A 25,808-nucleotide genomic window follows, 5' to 3' on the forward strand; every position below is an offset into this window, starting at 1 on the left:
AAGGTCAAGAACTCCCCCTCCCAACTGTAGGTGGAGGAAAGACCATTATTGGGGGATAACCAGATAATGCAAATTCCTTTCTAAACAGTCCAAATAAAAATAAAACTAACCCAAGACACAGGGCAGATGCGATCTCTGGCACTGCCTGCCTCTCACTTGGAGTGTATCTAACCTTTCCTCTAATAAATCTTTGCTTGCTTGTTGTTGCCGTTGTGTTGGTGTCTGAATCCCTCTCTCACGCTGATCAAGAACCTGGGTGATCAGACTCTTCAGTCAGGTTACATATTTTCCCAAAATCTCCCTGCTCAAGAGACTGCCAGCCGGTGGCCCTCACCTTTGCTGATTGGGTATATCTTAACAGTAGGTAATAAGATTAGTGCTGTATCCTAACCAACTTTTAGGAGATCCCAATAGAAGGAAATGCCCTAAGCAGATCCCTCAGCCTGCTAGGGTATTGGCCAAACTTCTAAAGTCCATGCCCTGGGTGACCACTCGCAACCCGTCCAAGAAAATCTAGGTCCCATAAAAACACTAACAACAGCTTCTAACCTCTAACTACTAACCCAAATTCTATCCCTAAGACCCAAGACTTACAGAATCACACTTTGGAGCTATAGAAGAGGGTCATATTCACACAATGTACCAGTAATTTTTCTCATGCTTACACTCTTAGAATTTCAGTCCATCTCCCTGGACTGGAGATATCTCCATGTTCAAAGGAGAACCCTGGCCTTTCTCTCTCAGAAAACTAAGTGATCAGGAAAAGGAAGGCACCTCATCTACTAACTCACACAAGCTGCACAGCATCCAACTTCTATCAGCTCAGAGGCCCGGCCCTCCTATTCTCACCCTTCTGGTTTCCCAGGCTGCCAATTGCCATCATTTACACCGAGGTCTCCAAATACCAGTTCATTTACTAAGGGTTCCATGTAATTGTTTCCCGGCCTTGGCAACAGTGATATCAACAGTATTCCTCGAGGCAGGGCCACATAGCCAGATACATCTCTGGCCACTCAGAGACCAGCAGAGGAGTACCAGCCCAAGTCTGACACACCCAATGATGTTTTCCTTTATTTATCTGTCTATACTCCCTATCTCCTCCGACACACCCAATGATGTTTTCCTTTATTTATCTGTCTATACTCCCTATCTCCAAAAAGACCTCAATGAATTGTACAGCACAGGGATTTTAGACCAGGGAAATAAGAGCATTGGGAAGAACAAGGAAGCAAATATGACTTTCCTTTGACACTGAGCTTTCCGGCTGCTACCGTCTCATTCTTCTCTGAATACTCCTATAAAGTAACTTCTGTCATCATCATTTTACAGCTGAGAAAGTTGAGGCTCAGAGAGTCTCTCTACCCTGCCTAACGTCATGTCATTTACAAGTGATAAAACTGGGATTTGAACCTGGGTATAGATGGCTACAAAGCATACGCTTGTAAACTCTGCTAAATTATCCATAGTGGGGAACAGGGGAGGGTTTCACATAGGAAGGACCTTTCCTGGCCAAGGAGATGGTGTGTGAGATAGCAATGAACTTGATGATCCAACGGAAACAAACCTAGTTAGACTCATCTGTCCTGGGATCCTGCGAGTAAGTCATTTAATTGTACATCATGAGCTGATAATTAAGTAAGGCCTAGATGATACTGGAAACAAATTTTATGTTTAATCAACAATTGGCCTTATTCTTCTTAAGTTATAACAACCACTCAGTCTTTCTCCTACCTTCCCATCTGGGAGACTCTGACAGTATAACAATTTCTATGACAAAGCTATCTTTCAGATGACACTCCCTCCCCCTTGAGAAGCTTTCAAGCCTTCTCTGGGACCCTAGATCCAATCCAACTATTGAACTTGACCTCTAGTTGTTCTGGATCCCTCTCAACAGTACTACATATAGCCAAGTTAGAGAAATTCTGATAAATGAAAATCAAATTTATATAGAAAATTGATAAAATACAGAAAAAATACACCTAAGATAATTTTAAATAGCACCTCAGAGGCACTTAAAATTTATTTACTTACAAAATTTTCATTGCACAAAATTGTCAGGAATCCCCTTAAAGCATATAAACTGTAAAGCTGTGTCCTCACTGCTTTCTTACTTTGTTCCCTAGTCATGCTTCAGGTTTAAATCAGTACTCTACTGCCAACATGGAAAGTCTTCCCTACTTATCTTTTCCAACACGCTTCTCTAAAAATACTCTCAAAATGAACAGCTTCTAAATGAATTATTACATATTTATATAACAAAATGCTATGCAGCCAGTAAGCATAAGGTTAAAGAATGTTTATTGATATGGTAACATATTCATAATATATTAAGTAAGGAAAATGGATTACAAAACACCATTTACAACGAGTCCATTTTTTAAAACTTAAGGCATAACATACGTGTGTATGTCCGTGTGTGTATAAATACATCACTCATGTAAGTTTAAAAACATTGGAAAAACGTATACAAAATTATTAACAATGATTATTTTTAGGGTATGAGATTACGAATGAATTTCTTCCTCTTTCTTTGTTTTTTAACCTTTACAATGAACATATATTTCTTTTGTGCCATAAAGGAAAAAAAAGGAAAAGAAAAACAGTGTAAAAGCCCACTATTTTCAGAGCCCTGCCAGCCCTGGAAGTCACTTCACATATTCCTTATACAGTGCTGTGGAGCAGTATCCTGGAGCCTTGGTATGGTATGGGCTGGAAATGGGCTGGAAATGACCTTTTAGACCTCATTTCAGAACTCCACCCCTCACAGTTAGAATCCATCAGGAACCCATTTACATTAAATTCCACTCTATAGCAAAGGCTATGACAATGACCCTTCAGGCACTTGTAATATATCTAAATGTTCCCACATCAGTTTGTCCTCATGTGCTTTTAACACATACATTACATTAGTGGTTTACAAATCGTCCCCAAGGATCCACTTAGGTTCTTCAAGAGGTTTGAAAAAAGTTGGGTTCAAATGCTTTGTAAAAATATATAATTCTAATTATTTATAAAAATACAATAAAAAAATAACCTACCACATTTTAACATAGCAGAGACCAGCAAGCAATTACTTTATGCCACCCGATTCTCTGCCATCACTGTGCAAACAGTTAAACTTTAATTGTATGATTGTTTAAGAGAATTGTAGTTCCGCATTAGTCTTTAAAAAAGCAATCTAGAGCAGCACAGAGAGTCTATGTATAGAAAATGGAACCAGGCTGTACAGCACCGCAATACACAAGGTCCAGGCATATCTGCCCACATGTTCTCACCAAGGCCAAACAGTGAATTGTGCACAAAGAATTAACAGTGTAATGCATCTCCTTACTGTTCTGCAGTTAGTTTTAGCACTTAGAATAAGTATTATATGTTTCTAGTCTTTTATGTCTATTAGAATGTAAACCATACTTGGTAATTTTTGGTGATACAACTTTGAAATAAAATTTTTCTACTTAATTCCCTTTTCAAATGCAATCTGTCTATCAGAATATCCAGGCATTGCAAAGTGAGCTATTTAGAAATTGTTACTACATCTGAGTAAATCAGAATTTCTGTGCATCCAAAACCAAAAGAAGACATCATCTTAGGGTGGCTGATAAGCTGCAACTGTCATTCACACTGCCCATTGTCCATTTTATGTTCATAAAACTGACACATTCTTCTCACTTGTTAGTTACAAGCAAATTTTCTTTGAAATATTTGAGAATTTGAGCATTTTACTTCTACTGGTACCACTTGGCCCAAGCCACCATCCTCTCATGAATTAGAGGTCTCCAAGGTCTCCTCATCTGCCCTCCTGCTTTTTTACCCCTTGACTCCTATGGCCTGTCCTCAACACCTAAGTCATGGCAGTTTCCGCCCAACGCTCTCCATTGACTTTCCATTCCATTAAAAGTAAAAGTCAAATTTCAAATAATGGTGCACAAGGCTCTGTGTAATCTGACACCTTGTCACCTTACAGACCCCATCTCCTGCTACCCACCACTAAACTGTCACAGCCACAGGAGCTGCCCATGGTCCTCAAGCAACCCAAGGCACTTGACCGTGCTGCTCCTTCCACCTCGAGTGGTCTTTGCTCCCTCATCTCCAAAAGGTCTTTAAGAAGTAATGGTTTAACCAAATGCCATCTTCTCAATGAACCCCTTCTGGGTCCTCTTTACTAACAACTGCACCCCATCCTCCCTGTCTCCCAGGTTTTATATTTCTCCATTTCACTTATCACCATCCGAGATAACTCTTGCTCAAATTATTTACTGATTGCCTGTCTCCGCCTACTAGAGTGTAAATCTCAGGAGAGCAGAGAATTTTGTTTATTTTGCTCCTTTCTGTATCCCCAGAAGCCTAGAACAGTGCCTGGCACAAAGCAGCCAGACACACAATACATATTTTTTGAATTAATACAATATTCTAAATTTGGATCCATCACAAAATTCTTATTATCATCACAATAAAATACCACGTTTAAATGTTTCTTATCATGGGATCACTTTTAAGATTTTTTCTTTTTTTTTTGGTGAAAAAAGAGTTTTAATGCCACAGAAAAGAGTTGTATGAAATTATAAGTTCCAGAGAACAGTTTATGTCTTCATTATAATTTGGAACTATTTATAGTCCTCAACACACTACTCCAACAACCACCCTGATGGCACTAATCCAAAGGCCCTGCATCCTTTTGAAAAAGAGTCTCTCTCTACCCATTAGTCTCCACATCTGAACAATAAGGATGTTCTATTTAAAGGGAGATTATTTTTAAGAATCTTCCCACTTTGGGTCACATCATAAACTTGATAAAATAAATTAAGGGCACCCAGGGGCTTTCCTAAAACTATTTCAACAGTCTTTTCTAGCACACTCTGTGATCATAATTTCTGCCACATGCATCTGTTTACCCAGTCCTTTTTTCTCATACCACAGTTTCTTTCAAGTGTACAATTTTTTTTATATCTTTAAATCACACACACACATTCATTAATTTGTATATACCTTTGTGGAAATATCTGACACACAACTGATATCCTATTGAGCTCAGTGTAAGCCACATGGCTAAACCATGGCCCATGCCCCATGCAGAGTACTCTTCCTTAATCATTTAGTATACAGCTCTTCTCCTCAATCTCCATCTCCCTTCTTTCCATACCACTTGGCATGTACATGAATTTAGAACAGCTTTGCCTACAAGTGAGCATCATAATTTGAATCTTCATCAGGGACAAACCAGGAGATTTTTAGAATCCAGAAGTGTCAGTAACGCCAATTTTTAAATATTTTCTTCTCAATCTATGACTTCTTTATCCTAATGATATCACCTAGCATATTATGATGAAAATACGCAGTGATAATTTGATAATACCTTTATTCCCAAAGCTTATAAAATTTAAAAAGAAATATAACAGTCTAGCCACAATTGACTAATTTAGTGGCTGTTAATTACAACAGACCTTTCAGTCAAGGCATAGATGTGTATGTGGTTTTTATACTAATATACGTTATATCAAAGTAAAATATAAATTGATATTGTGGCAGTGGAAATGAGTGCACTGACCAGGGATTATGGAGCTGGTCTAGCTGCATCCAATTCTACCTTGAAATCACCAAAGAAGTGTGAAGTCCAAGTAAATTTTATACAGTTTATATAAAAGTCAGTAGGAGGTGTTTTATTTCAGCCTTTAATCCTGATGGTTCAAAGCAAATAGAATTTGCACACCTTGAAATTTAAGCACTATACCCACCTATGTGTTATCTGTAACCATATCAAAGTAGAAACCAAGTTTTCAATAAAAATACGAAACATTCCTGCATCACAAGATTGTGAACAGAAAAACAAGCACCTGGAGTCAAAAAAAAACACAAAACTCCATCAGCTCTGCTGATGTGTATGAGTTTACACTGAAAGAAAAAACTTCTACTTGACAGGATTCTAGACACCAAAGTGAAAATTACATGTCACATCTCGATCAACTCTTCTTTACTCACATTCTGTGATTTCTATTCACAAGAACATACTTTTTTTTTTTTTTTTTTTCTGATTTATTTATATTGAGATCTTAACCATCACTGTGATCTCTGTAGTTTCTACTTCCTTCTTTGGCAATAATTCTGCATTGATACAAATACTAGCATGCCTTAATATAAAATCAAATTCCACATAAAAGTAATTAGCCTGTTGCTATTCTGTTAAAAGACAAACAAACAGAACCCCAGAGTTTATAAGAAATTCTTTTTTGTTGAATCTTCTATTCAAAAGATTCACTTAGGGTGGGAGAAACTGGTGATCAACATTTCCAGCTTTCCCCTGCACTGAAGCCACAGCCCCAAATTACAGAAAGTGTTGGCCATCCAGTGTCCCACAGAGAAGTCCTCCTAAGCAGCAGGATACCACGTGAGGCCTCCATACCCTATTCTTTGTGTGCTGAAAATGGGCAAGTCTTCCCAAATCAAAGAATCTGAAGGTTCATGGAAAGGAAACAGATTTTGTTTTTTAGTTTGTAGGGCATTTTACATCTTTTTGTTTTCTAGATCACAGTTCTCTGGCAAGTCTAGTAGGAGCAGCACTGTTCCTGTCAATGCTGACTCCTGGCTTGACCAGGGGCTGCAGGTCAGTTAGGGATGGGTATGGTAAGAAAAATAGGCTGGAGAGAGGGTCATGGGTTAGCACTTTGTCTCAGCATTGCCTTAGGGTGTTCCAACAGGACCCAGCATGGGCTTTCACAGCTGTGAGCAGATTGGCAGTGTCCCTTCTCCCTACCTGACCACTACCCAGGGCGTTGTTTCAACATGCAACATCAAGACCTCACTTTATCTGCATCTTTCCACTTTATGCCGAATTCTCTCAAACCCAAGAGTCCAGGATAGGAGGAACTCCAGATCACTCATGGTTGCCTGCACTGGGCGTCAACAAGAACACCTCAGTTGAACATATGTAGCAAATCAATACAAATGTAATTCAGTACCTTTCAAAACAAAGAATATGGATTTCATCCCCACCGTATAGTTTTCAGGTATACAAGCACCATCACATTTTATAACTGTGGGAGAAGACAGCTAGTGTCTGTGCTACAACATCACTAGACAACACCAACACCCATTGGAAAACTTAGAGACCCACTCTCATAAGAATTTCTAAATGCACAATGAATCGATCAAGTTCCTCCAAATTTCACCGCAGTTAGAACGTTTCCACCTTAACCAAGCCTGTACAAACATCTGAAAACTTACCATATTTATTACTGCCTCTTAGGGATGAAGATTAGCATCTATAGCTATCTTCGGCTTTGAAAGTGCTGTTAGTAAACGAGGACTTCAGTAATCCTGTTATTTCCATCAACCATCTACTTTGACCAATTGACATCTTACCTAAATCAAAGGCCAGCCACTAAAATGACCAAGAAATCACTCAAGTAAAAAGCCAATCTTTCCCTAAAAAATCTCTTTCACACTAAAAATGCATTCTGAGACCAAACCAGGACACAGATTCTCCCAAAGTGGTTCTTCGGTTTCACCTGGCTGACTCGGGGGAACACCTGGCCCCGTCTCACGCTGTGCACGCTTCCCCGAGCGCCCCAAGCTGGCGCAGCAGAGTCCACGGAGACGAGGGCGCGAGAGCCCGGGACTTACGTTATTCATGTACTCGCTGAGCAGATCCTGGAGCGCCTGCCGCACGGCGTTGCACTCGGCCACGATCCTCTCGCGGCGGTCGTCGCGCGTGCAGGACGAGTCGGCCATGAGCGCCGCGCCGCTGATGATGCTCTCCAGCCTCTCCTCGAGGGACGGCCGGAACCTGGCCTCGCTGAACGTCATGGGGTCCAGGATTATCTTATTCTGAAAGCAGTACAAGGGAAAAATTAGCAGAGAAGAGAAGCCTCACTTTGCACCCTGTTTTCTAAACCAGAAATATCTGAGGGCAGGACTTCTCTGTGGAGAAGAAACTGGTTACTTAGATTCTAAAGTGGCCTTGACACAGTATCAACGTTCTGTAAAATATTTGCCCTAAATCTAATCTTCAGGGAGAAAATTGCACATCTTGTTTCAAGAATGTGTTCTTGGCAAAGGCTATCTCACGGAAGAGTTTTCAAATGAGATTGTGACACTGGCTTGGCATTTTTTAAGTTTGCAGTCTTCAAGGAAAGCACATTTCAGTGCAGCACTTTGGGGGATTATGGGAAGATTTTAGAGCCCCAGAGCTAGAACATGATAGGTAATCAACAACTTAAGGATGCATTAGCGGTGACTGGTGTACATATCACATCCAGCTCATGAGAAGTGGTGAGTCTCATGGCAGGATGCCTTTTGAAACCTGGGCAAACAGCATCCAACAGGCATACACAGTACAGGTTACTTCCCACTAGGAACTAATTTTTGTATGAAAACTAGCACTCTAGAAAAGACTCATAATGTGTGTGTGTGTGTGTGTGTGAGTGATTTGTTACAATTAACTGACAGTATCCTGATAGTGGTATAACATACTCTGAAGGAACCTAGATAAGAGGAAAAATAGAGATGTTTCCTAAAAGGAAGGTGTCAGAGAATTTTGGCTTAATTTTGCCCCTGCTAAGTCTGAGGAGCCTGGAAACATGTAGAGGGAGATGTCCAGAGGTAGACAGAAATATGCATCCAGAATTCAGGAGATATATCACCCTGAATAAGGATCTGGGAGTTGTCAGGGCTATGTGGACACAAGGTAGTGAACGGCATACTAGTAAAGTAAACAGAACAAGAAGAGCAGACTGAAGAAGACTCAGTTAATACCAATTTCCAAGGGTATGCAGAAGGATGAGAATCAAAAAAGATGATAGAAAAAATAGTCAGAGGGATAGGAGCAGAACCTGGAGAATATTCCCAGCAAGTCAAGGGAGTAGAGAGACTGATGAAGTGTGTTATAACTAAATGCATGAAATAGAGAGGCAAAGCTGACTTTGCCCAATGGCTCGTTTCCACTGGGGACCCCTTTTCTGTTCAGAACAAGGAAGATCATTCCAACAAGGTTAACCAAAGCGGAATGACTTCTGCAGGAAACAGTATGCTCATCTTCATTGAAGGTGCACACAGAGGTACAAGGACTAGAGCGGTGGTGAAGGAATAAATGGTCTTCCAACTCTAGGGTGTTATGGTGAATCGCCATTCCAGTACTTTTCCTTTGATGTTCATCATTCCTTAAATGTTCATCAAATTAAAAATATATATATATATATATATGATTAGAAAACACAATTTACCATATCTAAAAATATAATAAGAAAAGCAAATGAGAGTAGGAGGTATACCATTGCCAAACTGCCACCTGCTGAGTACCTACTATATGCCTACTAGAGTGCTTAGTGCCAAAAAGGGAAGGGAGAGCATAAAAAAGTTATGTGATTTTTTTCCTGGTGGAATATAAAATAACTTCTTAGTTATTACAAAATAGGTCCGAGTATGTACTCTAGAAAGGTTTGCCCTAACTCTCCGAAGCATCCTAAGGTATTTTCTGAAGGTTGTGCTCAGAGCATCAGTGGCTCTGATTCTCGGATTCCTGTTCAAATGCAAATCTCCATAGCAGAGAGATCCTTCCAAAACAAGGACAATGTAGTCCTGACAAATGAGTGCAAGCAGGGGGCAACTTAGAAAGAAAGAAGCAGACACTAAACACAGACAGGTCTGAAGTCCACTGGAATCTTGAGTTTCCTAGGAAATTACTCATTGATCAAAGTTCCCTCTTCAGTTTAGAGAGCAAATGCACAAGGTTATGCAAACAGAAGCTATTCTGTGGCACATTTTGGCATGAAGACTACCTTCATACTTGGACTCTCTTAGATCTTAGAAAGAGGAGGATTTTTCCTTAATTCAGAATAGTGTTCCTCAGAGCCTGTCCCTTGTGCCCAGGAATCCTCCAAACAGTGTGAAAAAACCAGGCAGAGGCCTCAGTGCAGTAGATGGCTTTGCAGATCTATCATTACAGGTGAGATTCTCAAAGGAAAGCTGAGAGGGGAGCATAGGTGCTCCTGCTACACCTGCCATCTGTACTAGAACTGCATCTGCAAGGACAATTCAAATGGGATCCATTTGAATTCTCTCTCTTTCTAGCTCTGTCTTTCTTTCTACTGCTTTTCAGCTAATGTATTTATGATAATTTCACTTACCATGCAACATGCATTAAGTACTGATATTCTAATTAAAGAAACACCTGGTCAAAATATAATTAGACTATTTTCCTTTATAAAGATTATTGATTTTCAAAGAACTCTTTACAGAAACCCACATTAACATAAAACAATACAAATTATTTGTTCTGCTTTGAGGTTTCAGGAGACTCTTCAGAATCATATATTGGCTCTAGGATAGTTTTTATTATACTTTTGGACTAAAAATATAAAGAGGTAGCAATTTGGTGGAAATACACTGAGGTAAATTTGAACTCTTCAATAAGGGAAATTGTAAAAACAATTTCTCTGCAGTGCAGAGCAAAATGTACTACTGTCTTTAGAACATTATATCCTAAATTATTTTCCATGGAACACTGAGCTTAGACATGTAATGTTTTGAGGAAAAAAGAAGTTTTGGAAATACTGCATTGCCCAGAGCAAATGATCACATGAAATGCTTTGGGGAGTTCTGCATTAAAGGAGTCAGTTTACTGTAGCATTCCTCAAACCTATTTGAGTACAGAGAGGGTCCCCTTTAAAATGCATGCATTATCTATGAGGACCTAAGGAATATACTTTGGGATATGTGGCAAGAGAGAATTTGCAGTGTCAGCCACACAAGCATCCAACCTGCCATGGCCCGGGGCTCTCGTGAAAGTAAATGCATTAAAACACTGAGCTTGAAAAACCCTGCATAAAACTTATGCTATTTATCACATTTCTAATGGAATTATTTATTATTTATAGATCACAGGGGAAAAGCTTTAAAAACATCTCCCTGGAAAAGAAACAATAAATTTACAATATCTCAATCTGTATCTGTGGGGGAGATGGGAGCATAGCAATTGATGGCTGTGGAAGGCTGGCGGGGAGAAGCCACTCAGGGGAGAGAAAAGGGGTAAAGGTAGAGGGCAGTGCTGAGGGGCGGGCGTCTGTGTGCATGTGTGTATGTAGGGGGTGTGGATTGCCTGGGTGCGTTTATCTATGAGTGGGTAGGTTTGAGTTGTGTGTAATGGGTGGAGAGGTGTGTGTGTGTGTATGGGAGGGTGTATGGTGTGTGTGTGTGTGTTCAGATAACTGACCAGATCTCCAACAGGCTTTGGGAAATGAGAAAATAAGATGGGAAAAAAAAAAATGAACCCAGGGCCTTAAGGGCTAAGGGAAAAAAAAATTTCTACAGTTCTATTCTACAGTTGCTAAAGTAATAGGAAAAAAACTCCCAGAGCTGAATCCTGAGCAAGAAATACAGAGAATGAAAAGCAAAGTGGAGTGAGGGAGGAGTATTCGCTTCTGCATTACTTGGGAGTGATTTAAAAACAAACACCTAGGCAGGTTCTCTTCAGGATCATTTCAGATCAGCAAACAGGTCCCCTCATTTCCCTGCATGAGCTCAGCTGGTCCTCATCTCTCTGTGAGGCTGCCCTCTACTGGCCGGAAGGGGGGCACCAGCAGCAGCATCCAGGATCAACACTCCCCTCCCTGGTCACTGAGGGAATATTTCAAGTGCGTAACATGCCAGGACCAAACAGAGAGGACAGGGACGAGGCCTCCTGTCTCTCCCTTTAGCACAAAGGTGTGTTCTGGCAAGAGGATTTTATGGTGCTTCTAGCTGTGCTGACTTATTTTAATCCACCAAGATTTTACATTTTAAATATCTAAGTCTCTTGTTTGCATTCTTAAAGCTCATTTAATATTTTCATCCTTTTGATCTTTTAGTTCCATCTTATATGTCATTTTAGTTCATTTTAAAATTGTGGGCCTACATTTCTTAGTCTTTTTCTTCTTTTTTAAAATAAGATTTACTTTAATTTCTTTTTATCTTGTCTATTTTCATTCTGCCCATTTGACTTGCAAACTATTTTGTGTTTTGTAATTTTTACTTATTTTTTATTAACATAAAATTATTGTTTTCGATCTTAAAGTTTACGGAGTGGCAACTGGAAAGCATGGCTATAAAGATAGCAGCTATAATAATTCACTACCAAGCACAGCAGGCTAGGATCCTATTCAGCCATCAAGTCAGTGCTATAACCGTCTCTCTAGTCCTACATAATTGATCTCCCATTTTTTCCAATGTTGAACTCTATAAAAATTTCAACTTGAAATAATTCAGGAGACCATCTAGTTCAAAACTACTTCCCAGAATAACACATTTAACTGTACTCACCGCACATACAACTGTTAGAAGAATACTGCTTTTAAATCACACCTATCATCTATTCTCTCTACAAGGAGTTATGTGATCTAAAACTTCAGCACAATCATGGGACATTGAGTTAAGCTTGATGGAGGCTGTGATACAATAGGAAGCAGCAGAGAGACCTCTGTCAAAGCAAGGAGTTGAATGCATTGCAAATGATTTGAGAGGTCCACAATTCTGTGTCCTTGAAATTACCATCTCCATCTTACTGAAAAGGAAAATGATGCCAGAGATGTTGCATGGTCATTCAGCTATGAAATGAGGACACCAGGATTTGAACAGAGGGCTTTTGATTTTAAGCCCAGTGTTCGTTCCAATGTATCAGATTGCCCACATTCAGTTGAAATGAGCCTAATAAATCATAATCATAAAAATATATTTCTTACTTAAAAAAACTATGAAACTCTTCTAAACCAAAAATAATGGCATAAGCATCATCTGTCATACTGTCTTCTTTTATGTCACATCTGGGTCACCTTGCCCTTCCAATGGACAATTGAGAGTATAGCCATCTATTCAACAAGTGGGTGCCAGTTACTGTGGGTGTCTGAGGGCACAGACTGAATAATCCTTTAAGAGGTTCACTGTCTAAACAAAAATAAAAACAAAGACATGTGCAACCAATTGTAATTTGGAAACTATACCAATAGTGTTAAGGAATGACTGAGTGATGGCAATCTGCACAGTCGGGAAGTGGGAGGTAGCTAAAGAAATCTTTCAGGAGGAGATTAGTCCTCAGCTAAGACTTAAAGAGTGAAAAGCAGTTGGCCAAGCAAAGTTGGGGGCAAGAAGAGGCAATGCAGACAGAATAGGAAGTGAGAACAAATGCATGGAGGTGAAAGATATCCCAGTGCATGAAGAGTATTATAAGAGGTTTATTGGAGCTGAAGTGTCAAGTGTGAAGTCACAGGTGTGGTGCCATGGAGATGCCCCAAGCACCTTTAAGAGAAACTTCTGTGTGAGCATAGTCAACTGACTGTCTCTATCTACTGCACCTGTAGATCAACCACAGTTTCACAAGGAGCCACACTTGAACCCAGGCAGCCCCTGTCAATCACTGAGCACAGTCAGGCCATTCCTGCCTAATGGGGATTTCTCCAACAGACAACCTGTGCTCCTGCTCCGGACTCCCCACTGGCCTGCCTGAGACTTTCTCAGAACTGTGCTGAGGCTCTTCCTATACGGGTCCTCTTTCTTTCTGTCTCTCCTTTCACAGGTGTCTGCTGCTTCTTCCCCACTTTATCCTTCATAGGCAATTCCTCCTTACACATCTAACCCCATCTACCTTGACATTTGCTTCTCCAAGGACCTTAACAGATGAAAAAGGAGACAAAGGTGGCTAGGAGAGCAACAGCCACGTCTGGAAGAGACTTCTATGCCATGTTGAGAAGCTTTCACTTTGTGAACACCCCTTTAGACAATGAAGAGTCACCAAAAGTTTAACACATAAGAGTGGCATGATCCTGTTTGGTTTTAGAAAGTTTCCTCTGGTAGTTAGGGAAGTTAGCTTTGGCAGGACTAGAACCAAAAGGCAAGGGAGCAATTACCAAGCCCCAAAGCCCAAAAGAAAGACAGGGAGAGCACAAGATTGTGTTTGTACAGACAAAGAGAAGGCCATATATTGGGACACATTTAGAATGTCAATCTGCAAAATTTAGAGATATATAGATTATGAGAATGAAGAAGAAGGAGTCAAAGATAAAATCCCAAATTTCTAGCATGGGCAATCAACAATGCAGGCATCAGCAAGCTATATCCTGGGTGTCAGCCTCCTATTTTGTAAATAATGTTTTATTAGAACACAATAAGGCCCCTTCATTTACATACTGTCTATGGTTATTTTCACACTACAATGGGAGAGTTAAAAAGTTAAGACACAGACTGTATGACCCACAAAACTTGGAAAATTTACTATTGGCCCTTTAAGAAAACATTTGCTTACCTTGAACAATGGTGAAAAATAACAGATGAAGAAGAGCAGGCTTAAGGTGCCTTTGACTCATTAAGTGGAAAAGTCTGGTGGAAGGTTGATTATAAGTGTATGAAAATAGGCCAGCTATAAAGATTTAGGATCATCAGAATAAAGGCAGGAGCGGGAGCCATGAGAATGGATGTGATATCCCAATGAGAAATAACAAAATAAGAAGAGTAGTGAGCCCAAGACACAACCCTGGGAAACTCTCAATGTGTAACAGAGAAAGAGCCCACAAATGACGTAGTAAAGAATGGTGAGAGATATCTGACTAGACCCAGGAGATTGTATGGCCATAGTTGACAAAGGAGGACAACAGAGAATTCTACAAAGAGGGCAAATAAGATCAACACTGAAATTGTCCATTGAACTTGGAAGCTAGGAAGTTATGGATGATAAACTGTGTGCTTGTGTGTGTATATCTGTATATGTACTATACTTATTTATTGCTAAATATCTTAATCCAAAAGCCTCATCAGGCTCAATGGAAAGTAACAGAAGCAATCTAATAATGTTGAGACAAAACAAAAATATTTTCAAATTCGTAAAAAATGATTTAATGTTTTCTGAAGTTTCTAGAAAATACGACTAGAAAAGAGAAAGAACTAAATAGTATTAAAATTAGAAAGGAGAAGATGAAACTATTTCTGATTGCAGATGCTATAGCTGTTTACTTGGAAAAAATGAGAATCAACCAAAAAATTACTACAAATTAAAAAAATTTTTTTCATGAAGGCACTTGTATTAATATGCAAAGTCAATTGCCTTGATATATACAAGGAGTACTTGATTGAAAGACTGAATTTACAATAACAAGAATCTCAAAACAAAACAAAGCACACAAAAAACCACATCTAGATGTCAACTAGATATAGCAGGACATGTGCTCAGAGAGATGAATAATTGTCCAGGCACACACAAGTCAAAGGGCAGAGATGGAACTGGGATGCATGCCCTCTAGCTCCGGAGTCTGTGATGTAGCCACTACACTACATTGTTTCCCCTTTGTATCCTTCTGAGCGCATGCTGTTAATCACTATGAGGAAATTAATGGAACAGCCATTTTCCCATCTCAGACACTCAAGTAGCAGTAGTACTAATTCTTTCACACTTTAGAAGCTATGACAAACAGTGAACAACGACCAGGGATAAAAGCTCTAAAATTCTACTTTATCCTACTTTTAATTTCTCACCGGTTTCCAATTGGTCAGCAGCTATCATAATACACTTTTCTACGAAGAAGGAAAACACAAATATATATTGTTCTGTCTTTGGCTAGGAATTAACCATCTTAAAGCTGAATCTGTACCTAACTGCACTCAAAGAAGTAACTGAGCAAGACTGGCATAGCTGGTAAGATCTGGAGCATGAAAGTAATACGTTTAATTACAGTTACATCAGTAGAAAGGCTCTAGCATACACATAACACTAATGGAGTGGTTTTATACCCACAGATTAAGTTGCCAAGATTCTTAATGCACAGCTGAGGAAGGTGAAGCTTTTTTCTTTAGTAGCCAAGAAACTGCTTGTTAAAGACTAGGGGAAAATCTTATTTATTATCTTTAGATTTTCTGACTTTCAACATTAGTTAGACCCTTTAGGGAACTGCTTAGTCATCTCAAATGTATACAGAATTTTCAAAATTCCAAAAAAGACAGTGAAGAAAACAATTTGATAATATAAAGTATAGACTGATTCAATAATTTTTTTCCCCAAATCTAACCTTATAAACATGGAAAAAGCAAATGCTAGCGGTATGAGAAAGTCTTGTGGTTTTCTTTGCTGTTTGTGACAACCCTATAAGATAAATGAGTCCTGGATTTTTACTACCTTCATAGTTCAAGGTAGCAACTAAGGAAAATAATAAATTGTGCTGTTCTACCTCATAAAAACCAGACCCTCATCACCTGCTGTCCAACATAACTATTTCAAATCAAACAAGCAGAAGAAAGAATAAATGTCAACACGTCCTTATGTAGTCATTCACTTTCATTTTTTAAAGATCTCAAAAAAAAATCTTAGAGAGGAAGGTAACATTAGTCAAAATCATTCTTCTAAAGGAATATGACATTCTGATATGGAGTAATTAAAGCAAGGAAAAACAGAAAACCTAAATGACACTGCATGTTTAAGCAAGGAAATATGTCTCCTTTAATTATTCTGAGCTTTTCCCAGGAATAGGCAACAATGGGCACATGTCCTCACTTCCTTTCCTCTGCACCTTTATCATCACCCCACTGTCCTATTTACCTCTGCTTATCTAAATTGTGGAGTTTGCCCTGTCCTGGGGTATCACTAGTAGGTTTTATGTTTCACTGATACCACAGCCCTTCCTTCTTTCCTTCCATACCTCCGTCTTTCCATCCTCGTGCCTTTCCTTCCCTCTTCCTTTCTTCTGTCTCACAAGTATAAAACTCAAGAGTCCTTCTGTTTCTGGCAACATGAAGACGGAGTACAAGGCCACGTGGTCTGGAGGTAATGGTGCCTTAGCCTAGGTGGAATTTGAAGATGACTGAGCACGCCAAGAGAAACTCAAGATTTAGTTTAGCTTAGAGCTTCATGCTGCCTTGGCCTTTTAGAAATGGTCTAGGTCACAGAGAGTCCTAGTGGGATCAAGATTTGTTAAGGCATTTAATTTTCTTGATTGTATTATTTTCCTGCACTGATACAATCCAAAACAAAACAAACGAACAAGTCCCGGCAATACCTATCGAGGAACTATTCACTGCAGTGTTCTTTAAAAAATGTCTGCTATCCAGTTAAAAATATTTGACTAGTGACCCCTGAGGCAGTCTCTCCCAGTTTCCCATTAAAATGCCTACAGAAGGAGAAAAATAAATGGAATTTCATAGCACTGAAAACTGAGAATGAAAGACATCTACTGAAAATGAGGCATGAGCGTAATTCTGGCTCTGAATGCTTTAAATACTTCTTTTAAAGACTGAAGTCTGAGATAAAAGTATAAATCAAGACTATTTGAATAAATTAACCGTAGTGTCTAAATCAAACGCATGTTATTTGTTCTGTTTTAAACACTTATGCTCCCTGTAGTGTATCGATAATTAACACAGATACATTTTCATCTTTTTCATTCTGTGCCAAGCTCTCCCAGTGAGAATCTCTCTATCTTCACATGAAGAGTTTCTCTTGGCCTAATCGGGGTAACATTTGGAATGGAAAATACCAAGGTTATTGAGTTTTAATCATCTATTTTTTATTAAGCTACAGAAAAACTCTAACCTGCATTTTAGATTTACTTTAATTTTAAAATTGCATACTATGTTATTGATTTCTTACTCTTTCTTCTCAGGCGTATACTTAAAGTAATTATACCATTTATCTACTTAAGATATTATTTGTAATTAAACAGTTCAGTTTAATCTGAAATAAATCACAAAGATAATGACTTGATAATTACACAGCACTTTTTATTCTTAGATATTTCATGTTTTTTTAAAAAAGAGAAATCTATCTAAGCCCATGTTAATTAATTTGAGAGGAAAAACTGATATTTAGGAAGACAGAGTTGTTACTCTGGCCCCTGGCCCCATAAGTCGTTAAACACAGCCCTGCTCAGAACAAGCCTAACGTGGTGTCTTTGAGGTGAAATTGGTAACTCGGTTATTTATCAAAGGTAATGGATAAAAAACTGGGTGAAGAAGTCCAGCTCTGGGATGTTCTTATTGGACGGTGTGATCTAGTGGAAGCTGGTTTCATTTTCCCTAATTGTATCATCTGTGTGTTTCACTGAGCTGCTGTGGGCACTTCATGAGCACAGTACCAGGCTCTGACAGGGATACTAGTTAACAACTAATCACCGTAAAGCAGGGCAAAGGTAATCATTCTTACCTTTACATTATGGATTGATTAGAAAGCAAGTGTCAAAAACTCATTTAATCAAATTTTTAGAGAGTCAAACAAAGAAAATCAGTTTTACTCTTTTGCTGAAAAAGCAGGCATATGATCTCTTAATTCTCCTTGAACTCTCTACATTGTTCGCCATCTTTTTTATTCAGTCTTCATCCTCTTTGATCTCTGTGTGGTACTTAACACAATTTACCATCCACTCCTTAAATTAAGCCTCACCTATACTTAAGGAGACCCTACTTTACTGTGGTTCTCCTTGTACCTCTCCGACAGCTCCTTCTCTCATCTCTTCCCCAATTCTTCTTCCTTGATTTACCCAAGTAGCTGGTATATCTCAAGGTCCTGCTCCGTGTTTTCAGAAGTTCTCTCAATACCCTCTTTCTTGAAGAGCTCAACTACTCCCATGTCTTAGCCATCACCTGCTCATGAATGAGAAGTGAAGCTCCACGTCCAGTCCTGACCCTCCTGAGGCCCAGGCCTGTATCTACGGTGGCACAATGGACACTGCCAGCTGGATGTCCAATCATCACCTCAAGTACAATATGTGTAAGAATGAACTCTTCATCTTCCTCCAGAGCCTAACACCCTCATTTCTATGAAGGAAAAACAGAAACAGGAGGGAAATGGGAACCTATAATCTCACTTCATTCTCCTAGTGTACTAATGAGAAATTAGAACCCATGAGAAATCCTCACTTCACAAGCAAGGAAGTGTTGCTCACACAGGGGGAGTGGCTTGCTGAAGACTATGCAGTGAAAAGCTTGAGGAGTCATTCTGACTCCAAAGCCCATGCACTCAGCCTGCTTCTCTCAGGCACTTCTGTTGAAAGGTCAAGCAAGCATCCATATAATCTATGACCAGGTGTAAAATAGTACAGAGTTGGGCAGCTTGGATTAGAGTCCTGGCTCCAGTTCCTTTTAGCTGTAATTTCTAACTGAGCAGGTTGCTTAAATGGTGAATATTTCAGTTTGCTCATTTGAAAAATAGGAATATTAGCAGTGTCTATAGGGTTGCTGAGAAAACTAAATCATACATATAAAGAGCTTAGAATAGTATATGACACATAGAAGTAATAAACATTAACAATTAAGTCCTTTGAACTAGCTATTTTTTATGTAACACTTTATATTTCCAGTGCCACTCCATACTCTACTCCTAATTCAGGCCATTATCACCTCCATTTACTCCATTATCAAGACTCTAAATTGACCTCCTTTCTTGTACAACTTATTTTTCCCTAATAGATCATTCTTAAAATTCTGCTTAATCATACTACCCCACTAGCCCCAAACCTTCAATGACTCTGCAATTACCTATAATGATCAACCACCTGATAATTTATAGATGTTGCAGTTTTATCAGGTGGTTCTCCAATTCTATTTCTATCATCCCTTTTGTAAGATATGTCAATATTGCCAATGGAATTAAGCAATGGGTTGCATTTTTCATCCAACCCTCACAATTGGGATGTCATTTTCAACCAAAGTATAGCCTAAAGAAATATAAGCTCACATCCATTCACTTCATGTTTAAGATCCCTGGCCTTCAAGATTCTCAGTAATCTGACACCAGTCTGTGCGTCTCAAACTTCATCTCCCTTCATTCTCTCTTCATGAGCCCCCCACTTCCAGCTAAAGTGGTCTCTGACTGCCTCACCCCACCCCAGTATGCTTCTTGTGTTATTGTGGTATTGATTCTTCTCTATTGAATATCTCAGTCCTTTTCTGCCTGATGTGTCAGAAGCCCATGTTGATCCTACTCAAGAAAGACTATCTTCAACTCTCTGTGCACACGGCTCTCTCCCTTAGGTCCTAGTATTGAACGCCTTGTCACCTATTACCCAGCTTGGCCCTTGTCCGACATTACCATGCATTGTTAGTGGTGTGTGTGTGTGTGTGTGAGAGAGAGAGAGAGAGATCACCAATTAGGATGCTTTCCTTACACTTTGGCATCTTCTACTGCACCCAGTTGAGTGCTTTGCACATAAGTAGTTGATAAATATATGCTGATTAGCAGATTTAGGATTCGTGAACAAAATGTCCTTTTTCCAACTTTCATCAAAAGGCTTCTGGAGCATGACAGGACACCACAGTGAACCTAGTATTTGCAGATGAATACATGTGGGTGGCCCTTCAGTTAGGTATGCACATTTGGGTCTACACTGGTATTTGATGTGGCTTGGTGAGCTTGAGATTCAGAATTATAGAATCACCTATCAAGATGACAAATGTTAGTTCTGCTCTCAGTGTGAGTCAGACTAGCTGAGGCAGCCAAATCCGCTGGTTGGTGAACCACCACTGTAAAATCCTTGACGCTGATTTATCTAAAAAAGGAACTATTTTAAATTTTCATGCAGTATAAGCTAAGCCAATAGGCATTCTCAATGTGTGCATGTAAGTATAGAGTGTGTATACACGAAGAGGGGGTGTTATTGAAAGCAGCAGTGTCATAGAAATAAAAATTCCACAAACATTTGAAAGTCTCATAAGAAGGTCAGTAAACAATGGCTCATGAGCCAAATTAGGCCTGTTATCCATTTTTGTATGGTTTCCAAGCTAAGAACGACTTTTACATTTTTAAATAGTTGAAAAAACCACGGGCCTACCAACCTGATACATGTCTATTTAAAATCCTCTCCTTCATTACATCCTTAAATAGTAAAAAGGTAAGCAGCCAGGGGAAAAAAAATAAAGATATGACATGAACCAAATAATCCAGCAACTGAAAATTAGTTACTGGTTTATCAATGGTTGAAAATTTTTTAAGTTTAATAATAGGAGAAGCAAACTTCTTATCCCAGCAATTAGTTACACTCTATATCAGTGGTTTGGAATGTTAAATTATCCATTTAAAATGAAAAGTCAATTTATATTTCTCAGAAGCAATTATGACTTAATTGCTGTTACCAACCTAATAAATTACTAGGTGATTTCCACAAACTGGTTATACACTCAAATTTCATGTCTGATAAAAGAATAATTGTATCAATATTCTACAAATATGAAAAGGAAATTGGTTCACTGGCCACAAGGGAAATGCAATACACCTTGAGGTAAACTCATCTATCTTTTTCTGTCTATTTTTAAGCAGGCAAATTAAGATGAGAAAGAAACACTTTGCATCTCATAGGAATAATGTGCAATATGTTAATTGCTTTTCAAGAAACATAGCATGGATTGAAAAATATTGTTTGTGCTTAATGAGGACGTCATGTTCTCTTTTGAACTCTGGATTCTGATATACATCTGTTGATGATGATTTAAATTATACAGATTCTCTGTAAAGCACTGGAAAATAGACACTTGAAAAAGGTTAACACAACCAAGAAGACAATGGATGCCCATTGGAACATAATAGAATGTTCATGAAGGTATGGAATGTCTATTGTGGAGAAGTTGACATAGCATATGACACAGTCTGGAAGGCTGAGAAGAAGTTATGAGTGGATAAACTAGATAGCCACTAAGATCAAAACAGTGAGAGTATTCATTTATGTTTTCATTTAACAAACATTTTTTTTTATGTCTCTGTGCTAACCATGCAGATAAGAGTACGAGTGAGACCTGGTCTCTGGCCTCCTGGTGCTCACATTTGGAGAGACAGAAACTGGAAACATAATAATATGTTTAATATTAATATGCACAAAGTATAATAGTAACATGGCATAGTGGTTTAATTATTGGAAGAATTAGTGAAGGTTTCAAAAGATTAACTACCTAAGTAAGGATGAATATAAATTTATCAGGTAAAGGAAAAAGCAAAGGAAGTTCAGACAGAGGAAATACCATGAGAGGCAACATGTAAATGAAACAGTAATTGTACATCTGAACAATAATAAATCATTAATTATGGCAGAACATAGAATGGAAGGCAAGGAAAGAGAGGATATGAGATGAGAGAGTTAGGGACTACTGAAATGATCTGATGCCATGCTAAGAACTTTAAAGTTTATCCTGAAGATGGAATTTCACTGGTAAATAATGCATAACATCTGATTTGCATTTTGGAAAAGCTCAACTGGCAGACATGATGGAATATAGAGGGAAGAAGTCGGGAGGAGGGCAGCGCAACCAATTAGGAAGTTATTACAATGATCCAGGCAAAAAATATGGGCCTGAATAAACCAATGGTCATAAAGATGAAGAGTCAAGAGTTGTAAAAGGAACTGAATTTACAAGATTTCAAGATTAACTGGAGAGGAAAGTGGATATGACTCACTTTTCTGGATTGAATGGCCACATTCAAAAAGGTAGTTCCTTTAGCCAAAACAAGAAATACAAGAAGAAGAAAGGTTTGGCTTCACAGAGGACAAACACTAGATTTAGCCTGAGAACTTTTTTTTTTTTTTTTTTTGGTGAGGAAGATTAGCCCTGAGTTAACATCTGTTGCCAATCCTCCTCTTTTTTCTGAGGAAGATTGGCCCTGGGCTAACATCTGTGCCTACCTACCTTTACTTTATATGTGGGACTCCTGCCACAGGATAGCTTGATGAGTGGTGCGTAGGTCTGTGCCTGGGATCTGAACCTGCGAACCCTGGGCCGCTGAAGCAGAGCATGCGAACTTAACCACTACACCACCGGGCCAGCCCCTTGAGAACTTTTTAGATGCTCAGAACTCACCCAAATTAACATGTCACATATACAGCTGGACACAGGTCTGGAGCTCAGGAGAGAGATTGGGATGAGAGCAACAGATGTGGAGTACATGTGACCCAACAAATGAGGCCCTTTAATGAGAATCAAATAGGGTAAAGGATAGAACTCTAGGGAAAAGACATATTTAGGTGGCAGGAAAGAAGAGTAAGCCAAGGAGATGGAGATATAATGGTCAAAGAGGCAAGAAAAAAATAAGGCAAAATAGAGTTATTCATGCAAGTCAAAAGGAATGTGACCTTGAAGGAAGAAGTAGTTTAAGGAAAGAGATGCCTTAGCATGACAAGAGTTACCTGATAAGTTAAACCTACACAAGTGGCAGCTTTCCAAGGCAGGTGGCTTGAGGACTTTTATTTAAGTTCTCCCAAATCCAAGATGAAAGATATACTGATTTAAACCTAAAGGTTAAATCATATGGCAAGGTCAAAGATACATTATTTTATTATTGTTATTACTATTATTATTGTCGACAATTTTGCACTATCAATACATTTTCTCCTTCCTTAAATGTAAATAAGTTTCGACAGTAATTATAACCCTTGGACTAAACTGACTGACTCATTTTGCCTCATCCTGCTGTCCAGCAGATACTGTCACTCATTCATTCTTTCTTCCATTCAACAAATGTTCACAGAGAGCTGACTATGTACCAGGCAGTGTTAGGCACCAGAAGTAAAATTGCTACCACAAAACATATATTTTTTAAATGGGACATGTTTCCAAAGGATATGAATTAAAACACATGAAAAACATGGGCATCTGCTACTTATTTTTACTGTTCATGAAATCTCCACGTGGAAAGTCATGGAATGGAGTTGCCTGAAAGAGAGGAAAAGTCTTGTTACTTTTGAGCATCACTCAGAGCAGGCGTCTGTGTTTAGGGATGAGCTGGGGAAAGTGGAGAGATCCTTTGTATTTCCTTAGCAGCTTCCCATCTCTGGGCCCTACTTAATTAAGCTTTGCACAGCCTTGTCACTTACAGTAAGGAAAGGTTAATGTTCTCAGTTAACCGCTACCAGACTGGAGTAGAACACTCCAGGAGATAAACAGCTATGGCAAAACGACGCACATCGTTCCTGATGTAACATCTTGTTACTTTTACCATCTAAGAAAGTACGGCTTGGTTAGCCTTCTTGCCTAAATAAGTGCTACTGACCTAAGTTTGCAGGACTAATTGTTAGTATGCTCCCCTTGGTCTCTGTTCCTTTAGGTGCTTTCACTTTATATTGCTATGTTCTTTTTGTCACTGATACTCCTTCTTGCTCTACCTTATACCCCCCACCCTCTGCCCTCTCCAACATCCCATTCACTGTACGAATTACTCGCTCAACTCTCCCACCACTTATCTCCATTCTGCACGTGGCAGCCTGTGTAAGGCCTCATTACATGGCTGCAGGTCTAACTGTATGAGTTTAAATCAGGAATGATGTGCGTCGTTTTGCCATAGCTGTTTATCTCCTGGAGTGTTCTACTCCAGTCTGGTAGCAGTTAACTGAGAACATTAACCTTCCCTTACTGTAAGTGACAAGGCTGTGCAAAGCTTAATTAAGTAGGGCCCAGAGATGGGAAGCTGCTAAGGAAATACAAAGGATCTCTCCACTTTCCCCAGCTCATCCCTAAACAGACACCCGCTCTGAGTGATCATTTTAAATTGATTACTCTTTATATAGGAATGTAAACAGTGGTTACTGGGGGATGACTATTTCATAATATCTAACAATTATTCTTAGATAAAATTAATCTATATACAACTGGTATTTGCATAATTATAAATGTATAATCATAAATAAAAAGCAAAATTGACTTGAAATGACACGTCAATTTCAAGATTTAGCCTGAAATCTTGAAAAAGCTAAAGAGAATTGGGGTTGGCCCCGTGGCTTAGCGGTTAAGTGCGCGCGCTCCGCTGCTGGCAGCCCGGGTTCGGATCCCAGGTGTGCACTGACACACTGCTTCTCCAGCCATGCTGAGGCCGTGTCCCACATACAGCAACTAGAAAGATGTGCAGCTATGACATAGAACTATCTACTGGGGCTGTGGGGGAAAAAAATAAATAAATAAAATTAAAAAAAAAAAAGAGAATTAGCCTTTTCTAGAGGCAGAATTAGGATTACTGACATTAGCAAAAGAAATAGATGGTAAATCAAAGTTACTGGCAATGATTTGGGAAACAATTTGTTTGAAGGTTTCGAGCCAAAGACTAATACACAACAGTCTATACCTTTTTTCCTAGCATAGTATTCACCAATAATGAACTTTTTATTCACTTTTTCAAGTGTGTGACAATCTGACCACAATGTATTATTTATCTTTCATTGTAAATATCTAAAACCATAGAATTCATTCTGAGGAGTTGGTCAGTATTAACGAAACTTACAATGCAAACTTTGTTAAAGTAACAAATTTTGAAACTTAATACCTTTAACGTTTAACCAAAGAGGAAAATTTAGATCATTTTCCAAAAAGAAAGAAATCAAAGTGAAAAAGATTTTTTTTAGTGGAAAAAGACAATAATTAAAAAGCATCCATTTCTCACCAGCACCATGGCTAACATTTAATTAGCGTTTACATTAGTCACTCTACAAAGTGTTTTTGTATACAATTTCATTAATTCACCAAATCTATGTGGCCACGTTAGACCCACATTACCTCCGGGGAAATGAAAGCTTGCAGATCTGCTCAAGCAGCAGGAAAGCTAAGAGGTAACCAGGACAGTCCCACTGGACAGCCCTCCACATGGACCAAGGGCCTCCTCTGCATCCAGGCCTGTAAACAACAGCTGATCTACTTGTACTGAGTGGGGACACTGGAAGGAAGTTTAAACTTTCTTGTATAAGCAGAGAAGAGAGGACACTTCTGGTTTTTGGAAAAGCGACTTTAGTGGCAATGTGAGAAAGCATGCTGAAGAAGGGTAGAAGGGTGGAAGGGAAACCACGTTATAGGCCACTGTCAAGATGAGACACGAAAATCTGGCAGAATCAAGTATTCCAAAATAT

The 25,808-nt window shown here is 39.0% G+C and overlaps 1 protein-coding gene across 8 annotated transcripts in view; it reads right to left on the bottom strand.

Annotated features, from left to right (window-relative positions):
• Positions 1–25,808, bottom strand: part of CTNNA2 (catenin alpha 2) — a 1,067,853-nt gene that overhangs the window by 675,079 nt on the left and 366,966 nt on the right. For all 8 annotated transcript variants that reach the window (XM_014792722.2, XM_087436505.1, XM_087436499.1 and 5 more), the window contains one exon: positions 7,618–7,821. In XM_014792722.2, coding sequence (XP_014648208.2) covers positions 7,618–7,821 — 204 coding nt within the window. The remainder of the gene's footprint in view (positions 1–7,617; positions 7,822–25,808) is intronic.

This window comes from Ceratotherium simum, chromosome 11, assembly GCF_057802395.1.
Source record: "Ceratotherium simum simum isolate JZ-2026a chromosome 11, ASM5780239v1, whole genome shotgun sequence".
Classification (NCBI taxonomy): Eukaryota; Metazoa; Chordata; class Mammalia; order Perissodactyla; family Rhinocerotidae; genus Ceratotherium; species Ceratotherium simum.